The sequence below is a fragment of the Oratosquilla oratoria genome, chromosome 6 (genome assembly GCF_046742065.1).
Source record: "Oratosquilla oratoria isolate Oo_2021 chromosome 6, ASM4674206v1, whole genome shotgun sequence".
NCBI classification, from domain to species: Eukaryota; Metazoa; Arthropoda; class Malacostraca; order Stomatopoda; family Squillidae; genus Oratosquilla; species Oratosquilla oratoria.
In genome coordinates, this window is record NC_134782.1 from 36393823 (window position 1) to 36409312 (window position 15490).

At 37.4% G+C, this 15490-nt stretch overlaps 1 protein-coding gene across 1 annotated transcript in view; it reads right to left on the reverse strand.

Moving 5' to 3' along the window:
* Window positions 1-15409, reverse strand: part of LOC143026387 (uncharacterized) — a 39441-nt gene extending 24032 nt beyond the window's left edge. Inside the window, exons 1-2 of the mRNA XM_076186670.1 lie at window positions 15245-15409; window positions 3596-3786 (exon numbers count right to left, since the gene is read on the reverse strand). Coding sequence (XP_076042785.1) covers window positions 3596-3786; window positions 15245-15348 — 295 coding nt within the window. The 5' untranslated portion in view covers window positions 15349-15409. The remainder of the gene's footprint in view (window positions 1-3595; window positions 3787-15244) is intronic.
* Window positions 15410-15490: the final 81 nt, after the last annotated feature.

Here is a 15490-nt window from a genome sequence, read left to right on the forward strand (position 1 = left end):
GGAATGGAGGCTAAGAGGAGACTGTATGAAGGAGTGATTGTGCCAACAGCACTGTATGGGGCAGAAACATGGAACATAAGAGAGGAAGAGAGAAGGAGTTTGAATGTGTTTGAGATGAGGTGTCTGAGAAGTATGATGGGGGTTACTAGGCTACATAGAGTGAGAAATGAGGAGGTGAGGAGGAGAACAGGGGTGGAAAAGGAGCTGGGAGATAGGGTTGATGAAAGAGTATTAGGATGGTTTGGACACATGGAAAGAATGAGTGAAGAAAGACTAGTAAAAGAGGTGTGGAAGGCAGATGTGGAGGGAGTGAACATGAGGGGGCATCCTAGGATGAGGTGGATGGATGGGGTGAAGGGGGCTTTGGGGAAGAGGGGAATGTCTGTTGAGGAAGGACGGGAGAGGACAGAAGACAGGGGTGAATGGAGAATGGTTGTATATGGATGATGTTGTGATTGCATGAGGTGGAATGGGCGGGTGGATGGGGGGTGAGGTAGTATGTGTGAGCAAAATTTTGACGCAGCCCTAAGGGATTTCTCCCCGTCCTCTCATTTTATGCAATGGGGGGACGGAGAGGAGGGGTCGCCGATTTAATGAAGCGGCCTTGCTGTGGATGTGCTGTGTCTTGCGACACTGCTTCCGACCCAGGGCAGTGGACAAGGTGCAGGGATGACCCGTCATTCAGGAGGTGCTAAGATAAGAGGGAGGGTGAAGGGGTGTGGAGTTTATTCAGGGATGGAATGGGTGGGAGTGATTTTATGCCTTTTTCTTTTTGGCTACCCCCCTTGTAAGGGGGAAAAAGCCTTGGTATATGTATGTATGCCAAATGTGAAGGAGGATAGGGAGTGAAAGGTAGTTGCAGTGGAAAGCACTAAGAAAATGAGTGATGAATGAGGAAAATGGAGGAGAAATAAGGAAAGATGAAGTGTGAGCAGCTGTTAAGATAATGAGAGCAGGTAAGGCACCTGGGTTGGATGGATGCCATGCAGAATGTCTGAAAAAAAGAAGGTATAGTTATGGTGGACGGGATGGTGAGGTTATTTAATGTTTGTTTAAGAGAGGGTAGAGTGCCAGAGGACTGGAGGAGTGCCTGTATGGTTCCACTTTACAAGGGAAAGGGGAACAAGTGTGAATATAGTAGTTTCAGAGAGATCAGTTTGTTAAGTGTAGTTGGGAAAGCTTATGGGAGGGTCTTGATTGAGAGGATTAGGAGTAAAACAGAGGGAGTAATTGGTGAGGAACAGTGTGGTTTTAGGACAGGTAGGGGTTGTGTAGATCAGATTTTTGTGGTACAACAGATATGTGAGAAAGCTATAGGAAAAGTTAACCCCTTCACTCCGGGCCAAAATCTCGCGTGCAGCATTAGCTGCCAGAGGTGCGATGTTGCATCATAATACTCGCATTATAAAAAATAAAGTCACCGCTGTATTGCTCATTCTCTCTTTCACCCGTGAATCTTGATAACTATAGAAAATATGATGAAGCCAGTTTACAGAGTATGGGGGTCATGCAGGTACAACTACAATAAATATAATCAAGATGCCGACATCGGCATCCTCGCGTACCCACTTGCTCCTCATGACGTCTACGTAGGCGTCATCGTATCGAAGGGGTTAAGGATGTTTTTTGGGCTTTTATGAATCTGGAAAAGGGTTATGACAAGGTTGATAGTAAGGCACTGAGGGAGGTTTTGCAGATATATGGGATAGGAAGGAAAGCTGTTAACCCCTTCCATACAGTGACGCCTACATAGGCATCATGAGGAGCATGTGGGTACACAAGGCTGCCATATTGGCGTCTTGATTATATTTATTGTAGTTGTACCTGCGTGACCCCCATACTCTGTAAACTGGCTTCATCATATTTTCTATGGTTATCAAAATTCATGGGTGAAAGAGAACGAGCAATACAGGGGTTACTTTATTTTTTATAATGCGAGTATTATGACGCAACATCACATGTCTGGCAGCTAATGCTGCCTGCGAGATTTTGGCCCGGAGTGAAGGGGTTAAGAGCAGTCAAGAGTTTTTATGAGTTAGGATTAGAAATGGAGAGAGCAAGTGGTTTGAGGTAAAGGTGGGACTTCGTCAGGGATGTGTTATGTCACCCTGGCTGTTCAATTTATACATGGATGGGATGGTGTGAGAGGTGAATGCAAGGGTAGTGGGTCGGGGATTGGAGATGGTTAGAGAAAATGGAGAAAAATGGGAGATAAGCCAGTTGTTGTTTGCTGACAACACAGCGCTTGTGGCAGGATCAGAGGAAGGATTGAGGAAGTCAGTGACAGAGTTTGAGAAGGTGTGTGAAAGAAAGAAGCTGAAGATAAATGTGGGTAAAAGTAAGGTGATGAGATGTACAAGGGGAGAGAGTGGCAGCAGACTGGAAGTGAGTATTAAGGGAGAGAGACTGGAGGAAGTGGATAGTTTTAGATACTTTGGTGCGAATGTGGCAGGAAAGGGAGGAGTGGGGGTGGAGGTAAAATGTAGATTGAGAGAAGTGAGTAAATGCCTTGGGGGATTAAAAAGTGTAATGAGAAATAGACATTTGGGAATGGATGCTAAGAGGAGATTGTATGAAGGAGTGATTGTGCTGACAGCACTGTACCGGGTAGAAACATGGAACATAAGAGAGGAAGAGAGAAGGAATTTGAATGTGTTCGAAATAAAATGCCTGAGAAGTATGAGAGGGGTTACTAGGCTAGAGTGAGAAATGAGGTGAAGAGAACAGGGTTGGAAAGGGAGTGACAGGGTTGATGAAAGAGTATTAGGATGGTTTGGACACATGGAAAGAATGAGTGAAAAAAGACTAGTAAAAAAGGTGTGGAAGGCAGATGTGAAAGGAGTGAACATGAGGGGACATCCTAGGATGAGATGGATGGATGGGGTAAAAGGGGCATTGGGAAAGAGGGGAACGTCTCTTGAGGAAGGATGGGACGGGAGAGGACAGAAGATAGGGGTGAATGAAGAAGGTTTGTGTATGGATGATGCTGTGATGCAGGAGGGGGAGTGGGTGGGGGATGGGGGGTGAGGGAGTATGTATGAGAAATAAATTGACACAGCCCGAAGGGATCTCTCCCTATCTTCTCCTTTTCTGCATGAGGGGATAGAGAGGGGGGGTTGCTGAATTAATGAAGCAGCCTTGCTGTGGATGTGGTGTGTCTTGGAACACTACTTCCGACCCAGGGCAGTGGACAAGATGCAGGGATGACCTGTCATCCAGGAGGTACCAAGAAAAGAGGGAGGGAAGAGGGTAGAGGGGAGTGGAGTATGTAGGGGATGGAATGGGTGGGAGTGGTTTCTATGCCTTTATCTTTTGGCTACCTCCCGTGTAAGGGGGAAAAATGCCTTTGGTATATGTATATACATCTATGTGGATGAAACAGTGTTATGTAGCATATTTTTTATGACAAACTGGCAAACTAATGTATATACACATTTATGTTTACTTATATTTATATTTTTGGTCATTGCAAGCTACTATACTGGGACAATAACCACATGGTTACATGCAGTCAATACTTTAGGGACTGTTTTGGAGTGCACCTACAGACCAAAGCCATGAATCATTCATCTATGTTAGATTAAATTCTACTTACTTAATTCACAAGTTATATTTCCAGAGAGTAGATTTTCTTTAATTTTCTTATTTTCCCTAATGTAATGTATAGCTGCCTGAATAATTTCTGCTTTGGGCCTCATACTGCAATCAGGGAGCTCCAAACGAAGATTTTCAATCATGGCATTAAACCTCTGCCTGCGGGCTGCTTCCCATTCTCGAAATCTGTAACTATAGTGAAAAGTAATCAACACCATTTTCTATTCTTTATAATCATCTTGGTGCAAATTAGATAAAATACACTTAATGTAGCTTCTACCCCAATTTTGTTTCATAATTCGAAGGATCTTGCCTTAATGATTTAGCCTGGAAAACACTAAATTATATTATTGGCTTTAGAGAATTTCCTCCAATGGATACGGTCAAAGAAAAGTTTTCATTCACCTTTTCCATTCAGGTGGTCAGTCTAATGATTTGATCTGTCTGATGCCCAACAATTTTTTTCACTTTAAGAGATGCCTCCTAGCTACAAAGGGTTAATGAAATTAACAAATTACAGTTAACTTTTGAATAATGTATGAACTGAAATCAAAGGATATTTAGTTGAGATACTTTTTTTTTTAACTTTTGAAAATGGGCTTAGAAAATGGGTTGCTTTGCTGTTCATTTTACAGGACTACCACATGTAGGTACCTGCCACTGGTTCCTACTGAAATTATATTCTCAAGAAATATGGACTTAGGGTGAACTTAATACAGGTTTTCAAGATTTTAAAGGAAAATTAAAACACCATATTGAGATATTTTTAGAGCAAGTATTAATCACGTGATAACCAGTGATCTCAAGCTATCAGGACACAAATTTAGTCTAAAAATAAGTGGGAATAATTTTGCATACTCTGTAATTATTGATCTCACCTGCTCACACCACACAGTGAAGGATATAAGCAAGGTTGAGAGAATACAAAGGACAGCAACCAAACTGGTCCCCAGCCTGGCAGATAAACCATATGAGGAAAGACTAAAGGTACTGGGTCTGCCAACTTTGAAAGATCGAAGAGAAAGAGGTGACATGATTACAGTGTTCAGGTCACTAAAGGGGATGGATAGTAATGATAGAAGAGATCTGGTTAAAGATAGGAGGGCTTTAAGAGGTCATGGAATAAATTAAGAAAGAAGAAATACAGTTTTCCATATAGATATATAAATATGAGGAACAGCTTAGAAGGTAATATAGCCCATGCTCAATACATGAGTTCAAATCTAATTATACATACATACATACATATATCAAAGGCTTTTTTCCCCTTTACAAGGGAGGTAGCCAAAAAACACCCACCCATTCCATCCCTATCACACTCCACTACCCTCCACCCTCTTATCTTGGCACCTCCTGGTTGATGAGTCATCCCTGCATCTTGTCCACTGCCCTGGGTCAGAAGCAGTGTTCCAAGACACAGCAATGCTACTTCATTAAATCAGCGACCCCCCCCCCCTCAATGTCCCCTCATGCAGAAAAGGAGAAGACGGGGAGAAATCCCTTTGGGCTGCGTCAAATATTTCTCACATATACTCCCTCTTCCCCCAACCCCCACCCATTCCACCTCATGGATCACAACTTCATCCATATACAACCATTCTCCATTCACCCCTGTCTTCTGTCCTCTCCCGTCCTTCCTCAACAGACATTCCCCTCTTCCCCAAAACCCCTTTTACCCCAACCATCCATCTCATCCTAGGTCGCCCTCTCATGTTCACTCCTTCCACACATTTTTTACTGGTCTTTTTTCACTTATTCTTCCCATATGTTCAAACCATCCTAATACTCTTTCATCCACCCTATCTCCCAGCTCCCTTTCCACCCCCGTTCTCCTCCTCACCTCCTCATTTCTCACTCTATGTAGCCTAGTAACCCCTATCATATTTCTCAGACACCTCATTTCAAACACATTCAAACTCCTTCACTCTTCCTCTCTTATGTTCCATGTTTCTGCCCCATACAGTGTTGTTGGCACAATCACGCCTTCATATACTCTCCTCTTAGCATCCATTCCCAAATGTCTATTTCTCATTACACTTTTTAATCCACCAAGGCATTTACCGGTACTCACTTCTCTCAATCTACATTCTACCTCCACCTCCACTCCTCCCTTTCTTGCCACATTCACAACCAAGAAAAACATAAAGTACACTAATACCGAAGAGTAAAAGAGAAAGAAATTGCAAAGGAAATACTGAAAGCAGTTCAGGATGAGGGTCAAGAGTTGGAGAAGGAAATCGACGACATGCATAGGATGGGTACATACTCTAAAGAAAAAACTATAGGCCAATGAAAATCAAACTAAGGACTCAAATGATAGCTGAAGAGATACTATCAAAAGCAGCAAAACTAGCAGTGAAAATTACAAAAATGTGTGGATAAAAAAGGAAATGAACAATGAAGAAATAAAGATAGGGCACTAAGAAATGGGGCATTAAGAAATAAAGCTAAGGAAAAAAATTGAGAGAAGATTGGAGACTGGAAAAAAAAAGTGTTTTTTTGGAGAGTACTGGATCCGAGAGTAAAAAAAAGTGGTACATCAGAAAAATGGAAACATAAACCAAAAAAAGAGAAAAAAAGAAAAAATTAAAAGTGGCATACACAAACATGGACGCTACAATTTCTGGAATAAATTAATTAAATGACTATCTGTTAATAGAGAAACCAAACATAATGGGAATTGTGGAGACAAAATTGAAAGGTCCTATACAATCTAGTATGGTGGGACAAGGATTATACAACAATTAGTCAAAGAATAGAATTGATAAACAGGGGGAGGAGTCAAGTTATTGACTAGAAATGGCTTAAATGTGATAAAGACAACAGAAGGTAAAGAAAATGTGAAAATGATCACAAAGTTGAAAATAGCAGTATGAAAAGCAGAAAGTTTATAGTAGTATATGTGCCCCCAAAAACAAAGGCTTGATCTGATAGCGATCACTCAAAATTAATGGAAGACACAAAGAATGAATAATCTAAGATACTGACAAAAGTGTAGTGAAGCTAAAGATAGAAGAGACAAAGCCTGGAAAAGATGGAAAAGAAAAAAAAAAAAAGACCAAATGGCAAACATACATCAAACTGAGAAATGAATATGTAGATTTACAAAAAAGATATAACAGACAAATGCAAAGACCAACCTAAACTATTTTAGATATGTAAATGACAAACTAAAAGACAAACATGAAATAGTGAAACTGCATGAAAGAAACAAAGAATATATAGAAGATGTAGAAATGGCTGAAGTAATGACCAGGCATTTTAGGTCTGTATTTACAACTGAAAGCTCACAAATTTGTGATGAAGGACAGTGAGGAGGATCCCCCAAAATGAAAGAAACAACAGTAACACAGAAAGAAATAAGGGACCAAATAAAGAACCTTGATGTCAGAAAGTCATATGGGCCTGATGGAGTAGCAAACTGAATATTGAAAGAATGTATAGATGAACTTACAGACAAAATACACAAGATAATTGACTTCTCACTCAAAGAAGGAAAAGTACCACAAGAATGGGAAAATGCAAATGTTGTACCAAAATATAAAGGAGGAGACAAAGAAAATCCAACAAACTATAGACCAGTATCCCTTACAAGCACAACTGCAAAAATATGCAAAAAAGTTATAACTCAATATGCTTTTACTCAAGATTAATAGAAATAATACAAGAAAGAGATGGATGGGCAGATTGTGCTTTCTTGGACTTATAAAAGGCTTTTGACAAAGTACCACACAAAAAGCTAAGAAAATTTTAAATAATAGGTGGAATACAAGGAAAATTATTGGAATGGATGAAAGATTTCTTGAACGGAAGAAAAATGAGGGTGGTACTTAGAGACAAGAACTAAAATTGGGAAGATATGATAAGCGGAGTCCCCCAAGGTTCTGTATTGGCTCCAATAATGCTTGCTATTTATATAACATGGATGAAGGCATGGAATGTTATATGAACTTCTTTGCAGATGATGTGAAACTGTTAAAGAGAGTATATACAGAGGAACATTGCAAATCTTTTCAAGAAGACCTGGACAAAGTTTGGAAATGGAGTCAAAAGAGTGAAGTGAATTTTAACATTAAGAAAGGTAGTATAATGGAATTTGGAATGAGCAAAAATAGAATCTCGGGTCAATATAAAATTGGTACAAAGGAAGTAAAAAACGGAAACTCAGAAAGGGACCTAGGAGTAACTATTTCAAACAACACGACATTAGACAAACATGTCAACAAATTAGTCGGGGAAACTTTTACCTTATTAAGATCAATGAAAGTGGCCTTTGACTACATGGATGAACAGATGGTAAAGAAAATACTAGTTACACTGATAAGAGCAAAATTGGTATACTGAGCATCTCTATGGACATCTAGTACCAGAAAAAACATAAACTAGAAAGAATTCAAAGAGCAATGACAAAGATGGCACCAACATTTTGCAATTTGACATATGAACAAAGATTGGACAAACTAAATTTATCAACCCTAGAACAAAGAAGAGAAAGAGGCGATTTGATAACCATTTATAGAATTATGAAAGGAATGGAAATACTTAATAGGGATGACCTACTAAAATGGGACAGAAGAGCTACAAGAGGACATGAGAAGAAACTTAAGAAGGACAGTTACAGAAGAGATCTGAAAAACAATATCTTTCCACTCAGAGTAATAGATTTCTGGAACAAACTGAAAGAGGAAACAGTGAGTGCTAAAACTATACATAACTTTAAGAAAAAACTGGATGCGGAAAGATACAACAGCGGGTCACTATGAGCATAACTCTCCTCCTGCAAGATACAACTAGGTAAATACACACACACACACACATCGTTGGACTGATGGCGAAGATTGGAACTCCGGAAAAAAAAAACGCAATTTCATGGAGTTCAGCAACAAGGGAATACCTGTGTTGTATTAGTAGGGAAGGGGAAAGCTCGTGGTGTCGTGGGCAGGTGAAAAAAAAAGAAGGCGAGGCATTGTTGATGAAAATGGAAGAAAATGAGTAAGGGGAGGAACAGGCCTCGGATGTCAGAAGGGGTGTAAACAAAAGATGTGCAGATGACACAGATGATGTTGATCACATAAGCAAAGCTGTTAAAAGTAAGAATATATATAAAAGCACTCATTAGAAAGTGGAGATAATTATTTCTATGGATTTAATGAGGGAGGAAATGACAACCTCCCCTGATTAGTAAGTATAGAGGAAAAACTGAAAATGAACGAATCATGGGAGGTTAGGTTTAGCCAACTTGCACTAATTACACAAAGAGTTGATAAATTGGAAGAACTAAAGGAAAACCAAAACCTAAATAAGGAAATAGAAGAATTAAAAAGACAGTTAAGAGAAGTAAAGGATGAGAATGAGGAATTAAAGAGGAATAATAAAGAGAATAAAGAGTCCATAGCAAATGAGGTAAGTGGTTGTAAAAAGTTCAGGATAACATGATTGAATTTAGAGACATAGTGAAACAACAGATGAAGGAACACACTAAGGACACAGTTATTAAAGTGATGAGAGAGAAGGGGAATATAGTAAGAGACTTAGCAGATAAAAAGAGTAAGAGATGAGAAAGAAAAAGTTAACAAGGTATTAAAAATATTTCAAGGTGAACAGGAAATAGGGAAAGAAAATGAAGAAATATATAACTAGGGAAATACAGTATAGACAAGACCAGACCAATTAAGGTTAAATTCAGGTCACAAACGACAGCAGAGAATATCTTAGCAAAAACAGGGAAACTAGCAGAAAATTACCAGTATAAATAGGTATAGATAAAAAGAGATGAAGAGGAAAGAGAGGAAGAAAAAACAAAAAGTCTAGAAGCTAAAGAAAAAAACGAGAACAGAACAGAGTCAAAGAGAAATTCTATTGGAGAATTGTGGATATGAAAGTGAGGAAATGGTTCATAGCAGAGAAAAACAGAAGGGAAACAGAAAACTGGATGGAGGTAACAGAAAATTAAGTGTCCTACGCAAATATAGATGGCTTAATAACAGGCTTATCAACTGAATGATTACCTGAAGGAAAAAGAACCAGACATAATGGGAATTGTAGAGACAAAATTAAAGGTCCATTACCACCCAACGGTGTAGGACATGGTGTATATAATTATTGGATTAGAAACAGAGAAGTAAAACAAGGGGGTGGAGTTATGCTCCTGACTAAGAAGGATATAAATCTGAGGAATGTTACATATGGAAAAATAAAGATGATTATGATGGAAACAGAGGACAGGGACAAGAAGAGCAGGAAGGTTGTGGTAAATTATGTGGCTCCTAAAATGGCTTCATGGGAAGAGAGCACAAGAATATGTTAGAAGACACAAGGACAACACTAAATAAGATAAAGGAAGATGGAGGAAGAATAATTATAATGGGTGACTTTAATTGTAAAGAAATTTGCTGGGAAAAGATGACAGTGAAGGGTGGAGACGACCTATGGGGAAATATACTTCTTGATATGATTATAGAACATACAATGACGCAAAAGATACAAGAGAATACTAGGTAAAGAAATGAGAAAGAACCATCAAGTCTGGACCTAATAATCATATCAGAACCTGAAATAGTGGACAAGACTGAATATAAGACACCAATAAGTAAAAGTGATCACATATTAGTTGAATTGGAACTAAATGAGGAAAGATACATGGGAAAAAATGAACAATATTTTGAAAGGGAAGATTGATGTATGGAAAAACAAATTTTGATAAAATAAGAGAATTCTTTCAAAAAGCAGACTGGGAAAGGATACACAAGGATGAAACAACAGTAGAAGAGAAATGGAATATTTTGACAAAAATTTATAAAGGAGTGAAGTATGTTCCAAGACAAAAACAAGAAAAAGGATATGTAAAGTGTTGGTACAACAAAAGATGTAGCGAGTTAAAAGATAAAAGGGATAAAGCTTGGATAAAATGGAAGAAAGACAAAAGACCTGAAAAATGGAAAATATATACTTGTAATAGAAATCAATATGTACAAGTGTGCAGAGAAGAAAAGAGAAAATATGAAAAGGATGTCATAGAAAAATGTAAAGATCAACCAAAAGTATTTTATAGATTTGTAAACAACAAACTGAAAAACAAACAAGAATTAATGAAACTACAAGGAATTGAATACACAGAGGAAATAGAAATGGCAGAAATTATGAACAAGCATTTTAAATCTGTGTTTACGAGGGAGAACATAGAACCTAGAGATGTCAAGTGGGAGGAGAAAGTCCCCCCTATGAAAGAGATAGAAGTAACAAGGAAAGAAATAATGAATCACTTGACTAGTCTTGATGTTAGAAAATCGCATGGTCCAGATGAAATGGCAAACTGGATTTTGAGAGAATGCAGGAACGAACAGACAAAATACATAATCTAATAAGCAGTTCATTGAAAGAAGGAAAAGTCCCAGAAGATTGGGAAAGAGCAAATATAGTATCAATATATAATGGGGGAAACAAGGAAGACCCTACTAACAATAGACCAGTCTCTCTTACATGTACAGTAGCTAAAATTTGTGAAAGAATTATCAAAATTAGATGGGTAAGGCATTTGGAAAAAACAACATACTAAATCCGAGGCAATTTGGATTTAGACAAGAACGATCATGTGTCACAAACTTTATGCGTTTCTATTCAAGGCTAAAAGGTGTAATACATGAAAGAGATAGATGGGCTGATTGTGCATTTCTAGACCTGAAAAAAAGCTTGTGTTAACCCCTTCCATACGGTGCCGCACACGTAGGCGTCATGAGGAGCAAGTGGATTCGCGACGCTGCCATATCGGTGTCTTGATTATATTTATTGTAGTCGCCCCTGTGTTTATACATTCTCCCTAATCTGCTCTTAATCCCATTCTCTGTGGTTTTCAAAATTCACGGGTGAAAGAGAGAACGATCGATATAAGCGGTGACTATATTTCATGATGCGAGTATTATTACGACACGTCGTACGGCTGGCATTGGCTGCTGCCCACGAGATTTAAGTCCCGTAGTGAAGTGGTTAAAGTGACACATAAGAAATTGCTAAGGAAATTAGAAACTGAAGGAGGAATACAGGGCAAACTACTTAAGTGGATGGAAGACTTCTTGCATGAAAGAAAAATGAGAGTGGTGATAAGAGACAAACATTCTAATTGGGATGAAGTGATAAGTGGTGTTCCACATGGAAAAGTTTTGGCCCCCAATAATGTTTGCTATATATATTAATGATATGGATAAAGGAATTGAAAGTTACATGAGTTTCTTTGCAGACGATGCAAAACTGCTGAAAAAACTGAACACTGCAGAAGATTGTGAGTCACTGCAGAGTGATCTCAATAAAGTATGGGAATGGAATAGGAAGTGCGAGATGGAGTTCAATATTAGGAAGTGTAGCATAATGGAATTTGGAAGAAGCAAAAAAAGAATAATGGGATCATACAAATTGGGAGAGAAAGAAATTAAAAAAGTACAAAATGAGAAAGACCTGGGAGTCATTATTGTGAATAATATGTCCGCTGAGAAACATATAAACAAAATTTTTGGAGAAACTTATAATTCAATGAGAACAATCAAAGAATTTAGGAACAAACTTGATCTTGCAAGATACAAAAATGGGTCACCACGAGTATAGCTCCCCTTTCCATATAATACAACTAGGTAAAACTAGGTAAATACCTGGACGCTTCAATGGTGAAGAAACGACTAGTCACTTTGATAAGATCAAGATTGGAGTATGCAGTGACGATGTGGTCACCAAGTACAAAAAAATGTATAACAAAACTTGAGAGAATACAAAGAGCAATTACGAAATTGGTACCAATGCTCTCAGAACTATCATATGAGGAGAGACTGGCAAAACTTGAGCTACAAATATTAGAGCAAAGAAGAGAGAGGAGACTTGATAATTATTTATAGAATTATGAAAGGCATAGAAATTATTGATAGAGAGGATATAATAAAATGGGATAGTAGAGATACAAGAGGACATGGAAAGAAAATAAAAAAGACAATTATAGAAGCAACCTGAACAAGAACAGCTTTCCCCCACAAGATAATAGACATTTGGAACAAGTTAGATGAAAATGTGGTGTGTGCAAAAATGATACACGAGTTAAAAAGCAGTCTAGATAAAACAAGATATGAAGACGGGACACCACAAGCATAGCTCCCCTTCCCGTAAAATGCAACTACATAAATACAACTAGGTAAATACACACAATATAAAATTGGTACAAAAGGAAGTAAAACAGTAAACTCAGAAAGGGACCTAGGAGTAACTGCCTCTAATGACATGACACCAGACAAACATGCCAACAAATTAGTCGGAGAAACTTTTAACTTATTAAGATGAAAGAAAGTGGCCTTCGACTACATGGATGAGGAGATGGTAAAGAAAATACTAGTTACACTGATAAGACCAAAACTGGAATACAGAGCATCACTAGACACCTAGCACAAAAAAAAAAAAAAAAAAAAAAAAAAAAAAAAAAAAAATGCATGTTATTGTGGCAAAGTTGGGATTTTACTGATGATCATTTCTAAATTGACAACTTAATAGTTACCATGAAAAGGCAAATTTGGTGTGATGGAGATGTTCCACATTATTTTTGACATGCTCAGGTAATTTGTTGACCCATGAAGCCCTAGTATTCCAAATTTCAATAAAATTGGACCTGTGGTTTAGAATTTGTGTATTTCTTTACCAAAATCTACAAATTACCACCCTTAATTCTGACCTTTTGTTATGGTAAAGTCTAGCCAAAAATTTGGGCTAAAAATAATAATTAAAAAAAAAATCATATCTCCCTTATTTTCAAGCTATTTAAAAAAATCTAACAAGTATTTTGTTTCTAATGAAATTGTCTTTCATATGCAACAAGAGTTTAAGGGATAATTTTTTTTTTTTAATTTGCACCCGTGCCTAGATATTATAGAGCTGTTTCTATGTCACTGACTGCCAGCTCCTTTTGCATAAAAAATGGATAAAACAGTCAAAATTAAAAGAGATCCTGGGCACACTCAAAAAATCAACTGTAAGGCCACTGGGTTATATATCTCTACATAGAGATGATGGTGTTAACAGGTTTTGAAGATGAGCAGTAGATGCATAAGTTTTTCTTACATCTATCACGCAGGACCATTACTTGCAGATAAATGTATCTGGTCCCTCTAAATTACAATATATAAATTCCAGAATTATGACACTGAAAATAAGAAGTTGGACAAGGATACCCGAGAAGAACACTTTAGTTTTTAAATAGCTAGATCAACATGAAAATGGAATTCCTGATATTTGAACTGAAGTAGTTATCATGGGATGCAGAAAGTTGCTATGAGTACAATGTAATTTGAATTATCCATCTAGCTGTCCTAGTTCCCGAGATATTGCATTTTGAAATGTACCAAATCAGGTCTATTTTGTCCCAGGATATCGGGCCAAAAAATGTGCAGCCATGTCCATATACATAACAATGTTTGTAACAACACTTTTGGAAACGTAGTGCCAAATTGACCTGAGAGGTTGGAAGTGCCCTAGACTTCGATTTTCAAGCATTAGAAAGTTGGAAGAACTACAAAAAAACTATTACCCTGATAAGCCAATATGGTGGCTCAAGGAATGACATATCAACAAGTACAGTTATTCACACACTGTTCAATAGCAAAATATAACTGGATTATAATACCTTATATTAGGTCAGAGTTCCAGTATAGATCATGATAAAGCATGCAAAGATGATTCGACGGACACGTTTGCATTGGCAGCTGAGATGCCACAATACATTTAACGTTGCCATTACCCAACCTGATAGAAAAAACTAATTTTCTACTTGCGATTTCTCAGCTCTCCCGTGATACCCTGCCCTGGTTTGGATATCAGAATAATCTGTGAGACTAGTAGTTTCCATTTATTTGGGTCTGTTGCCCGTGTATTAGAGTTTTCTAGCTCATTTTTCTCATTGAAATATGAACAAATTTTTTATTTTCTGCTGAATGCAGGCTGCCATGTTTTTCATGTTTCTATGTGCCGATATGTGACTGACGATGTGATTGGTTGAAATTTACTATGATCATAGTAAAATATACTCATGCAACATTTTTATTAATTAAATTTCCCATGATATGTAAATTTGGCCATTTGAATGGCATGTGCATAAAATTATGCGCTACTGGCGGACATCATAGACAGTGGCGCCTCTAGCGGCGTTTGACCTAGCTATTTTAAAGGAAAGCAAACAATAATCTCTGAAACTGAATATAGATCATATGTATTATGTGCCATATAATGATATATGATATAATTATAATTATAATAGTAGTCAAGATGAATTAAATCTGAAGCAAAATTACTGTTCCTGAATTTCAAATTTCATGTACCTTGGTGAGAAATATAATCAATATTATATGATAATGGTGCATTTCCTGGTTCACCTAATTACTTACCCATTTCATTTATTTATCATTTTCATAAATTTGTATCATTCATGAGATTGTGAATGTGAAACTATGCTGTCATCTAATCTAATATTCGGTTTAATTTTTACTCACAATTGTTATAAGACAATAACTGAACGTAACTGTGTTTACTACGCCTAAATACATCATACCTTATTTTAAAAATTCATGTTAATGATTATAGAAATTAAAAATTAAATTAAAAATTGCCCTTGTTGCTGAAGTGAACTTACTTCTTTCCTTCCCGAACTTTACTTTCTGTCTTTTCTTTTTTACTCTTCTTCTCTTGTTTATCATTTTGTTGTTTTCCTGCGTCTTTACTCTTAGATCTAGTCATGGTTGATATAACTTTAGATACCCAGTTGTCCTGGGAATTGATTCACCTGACAATGTAAACAATGAACAACCAAAGTACGAGGAGCGCTAGAACAAAAATATTTCCCTTTGTTGAAATGTTTGTTTCATTACTGTGCATCCGA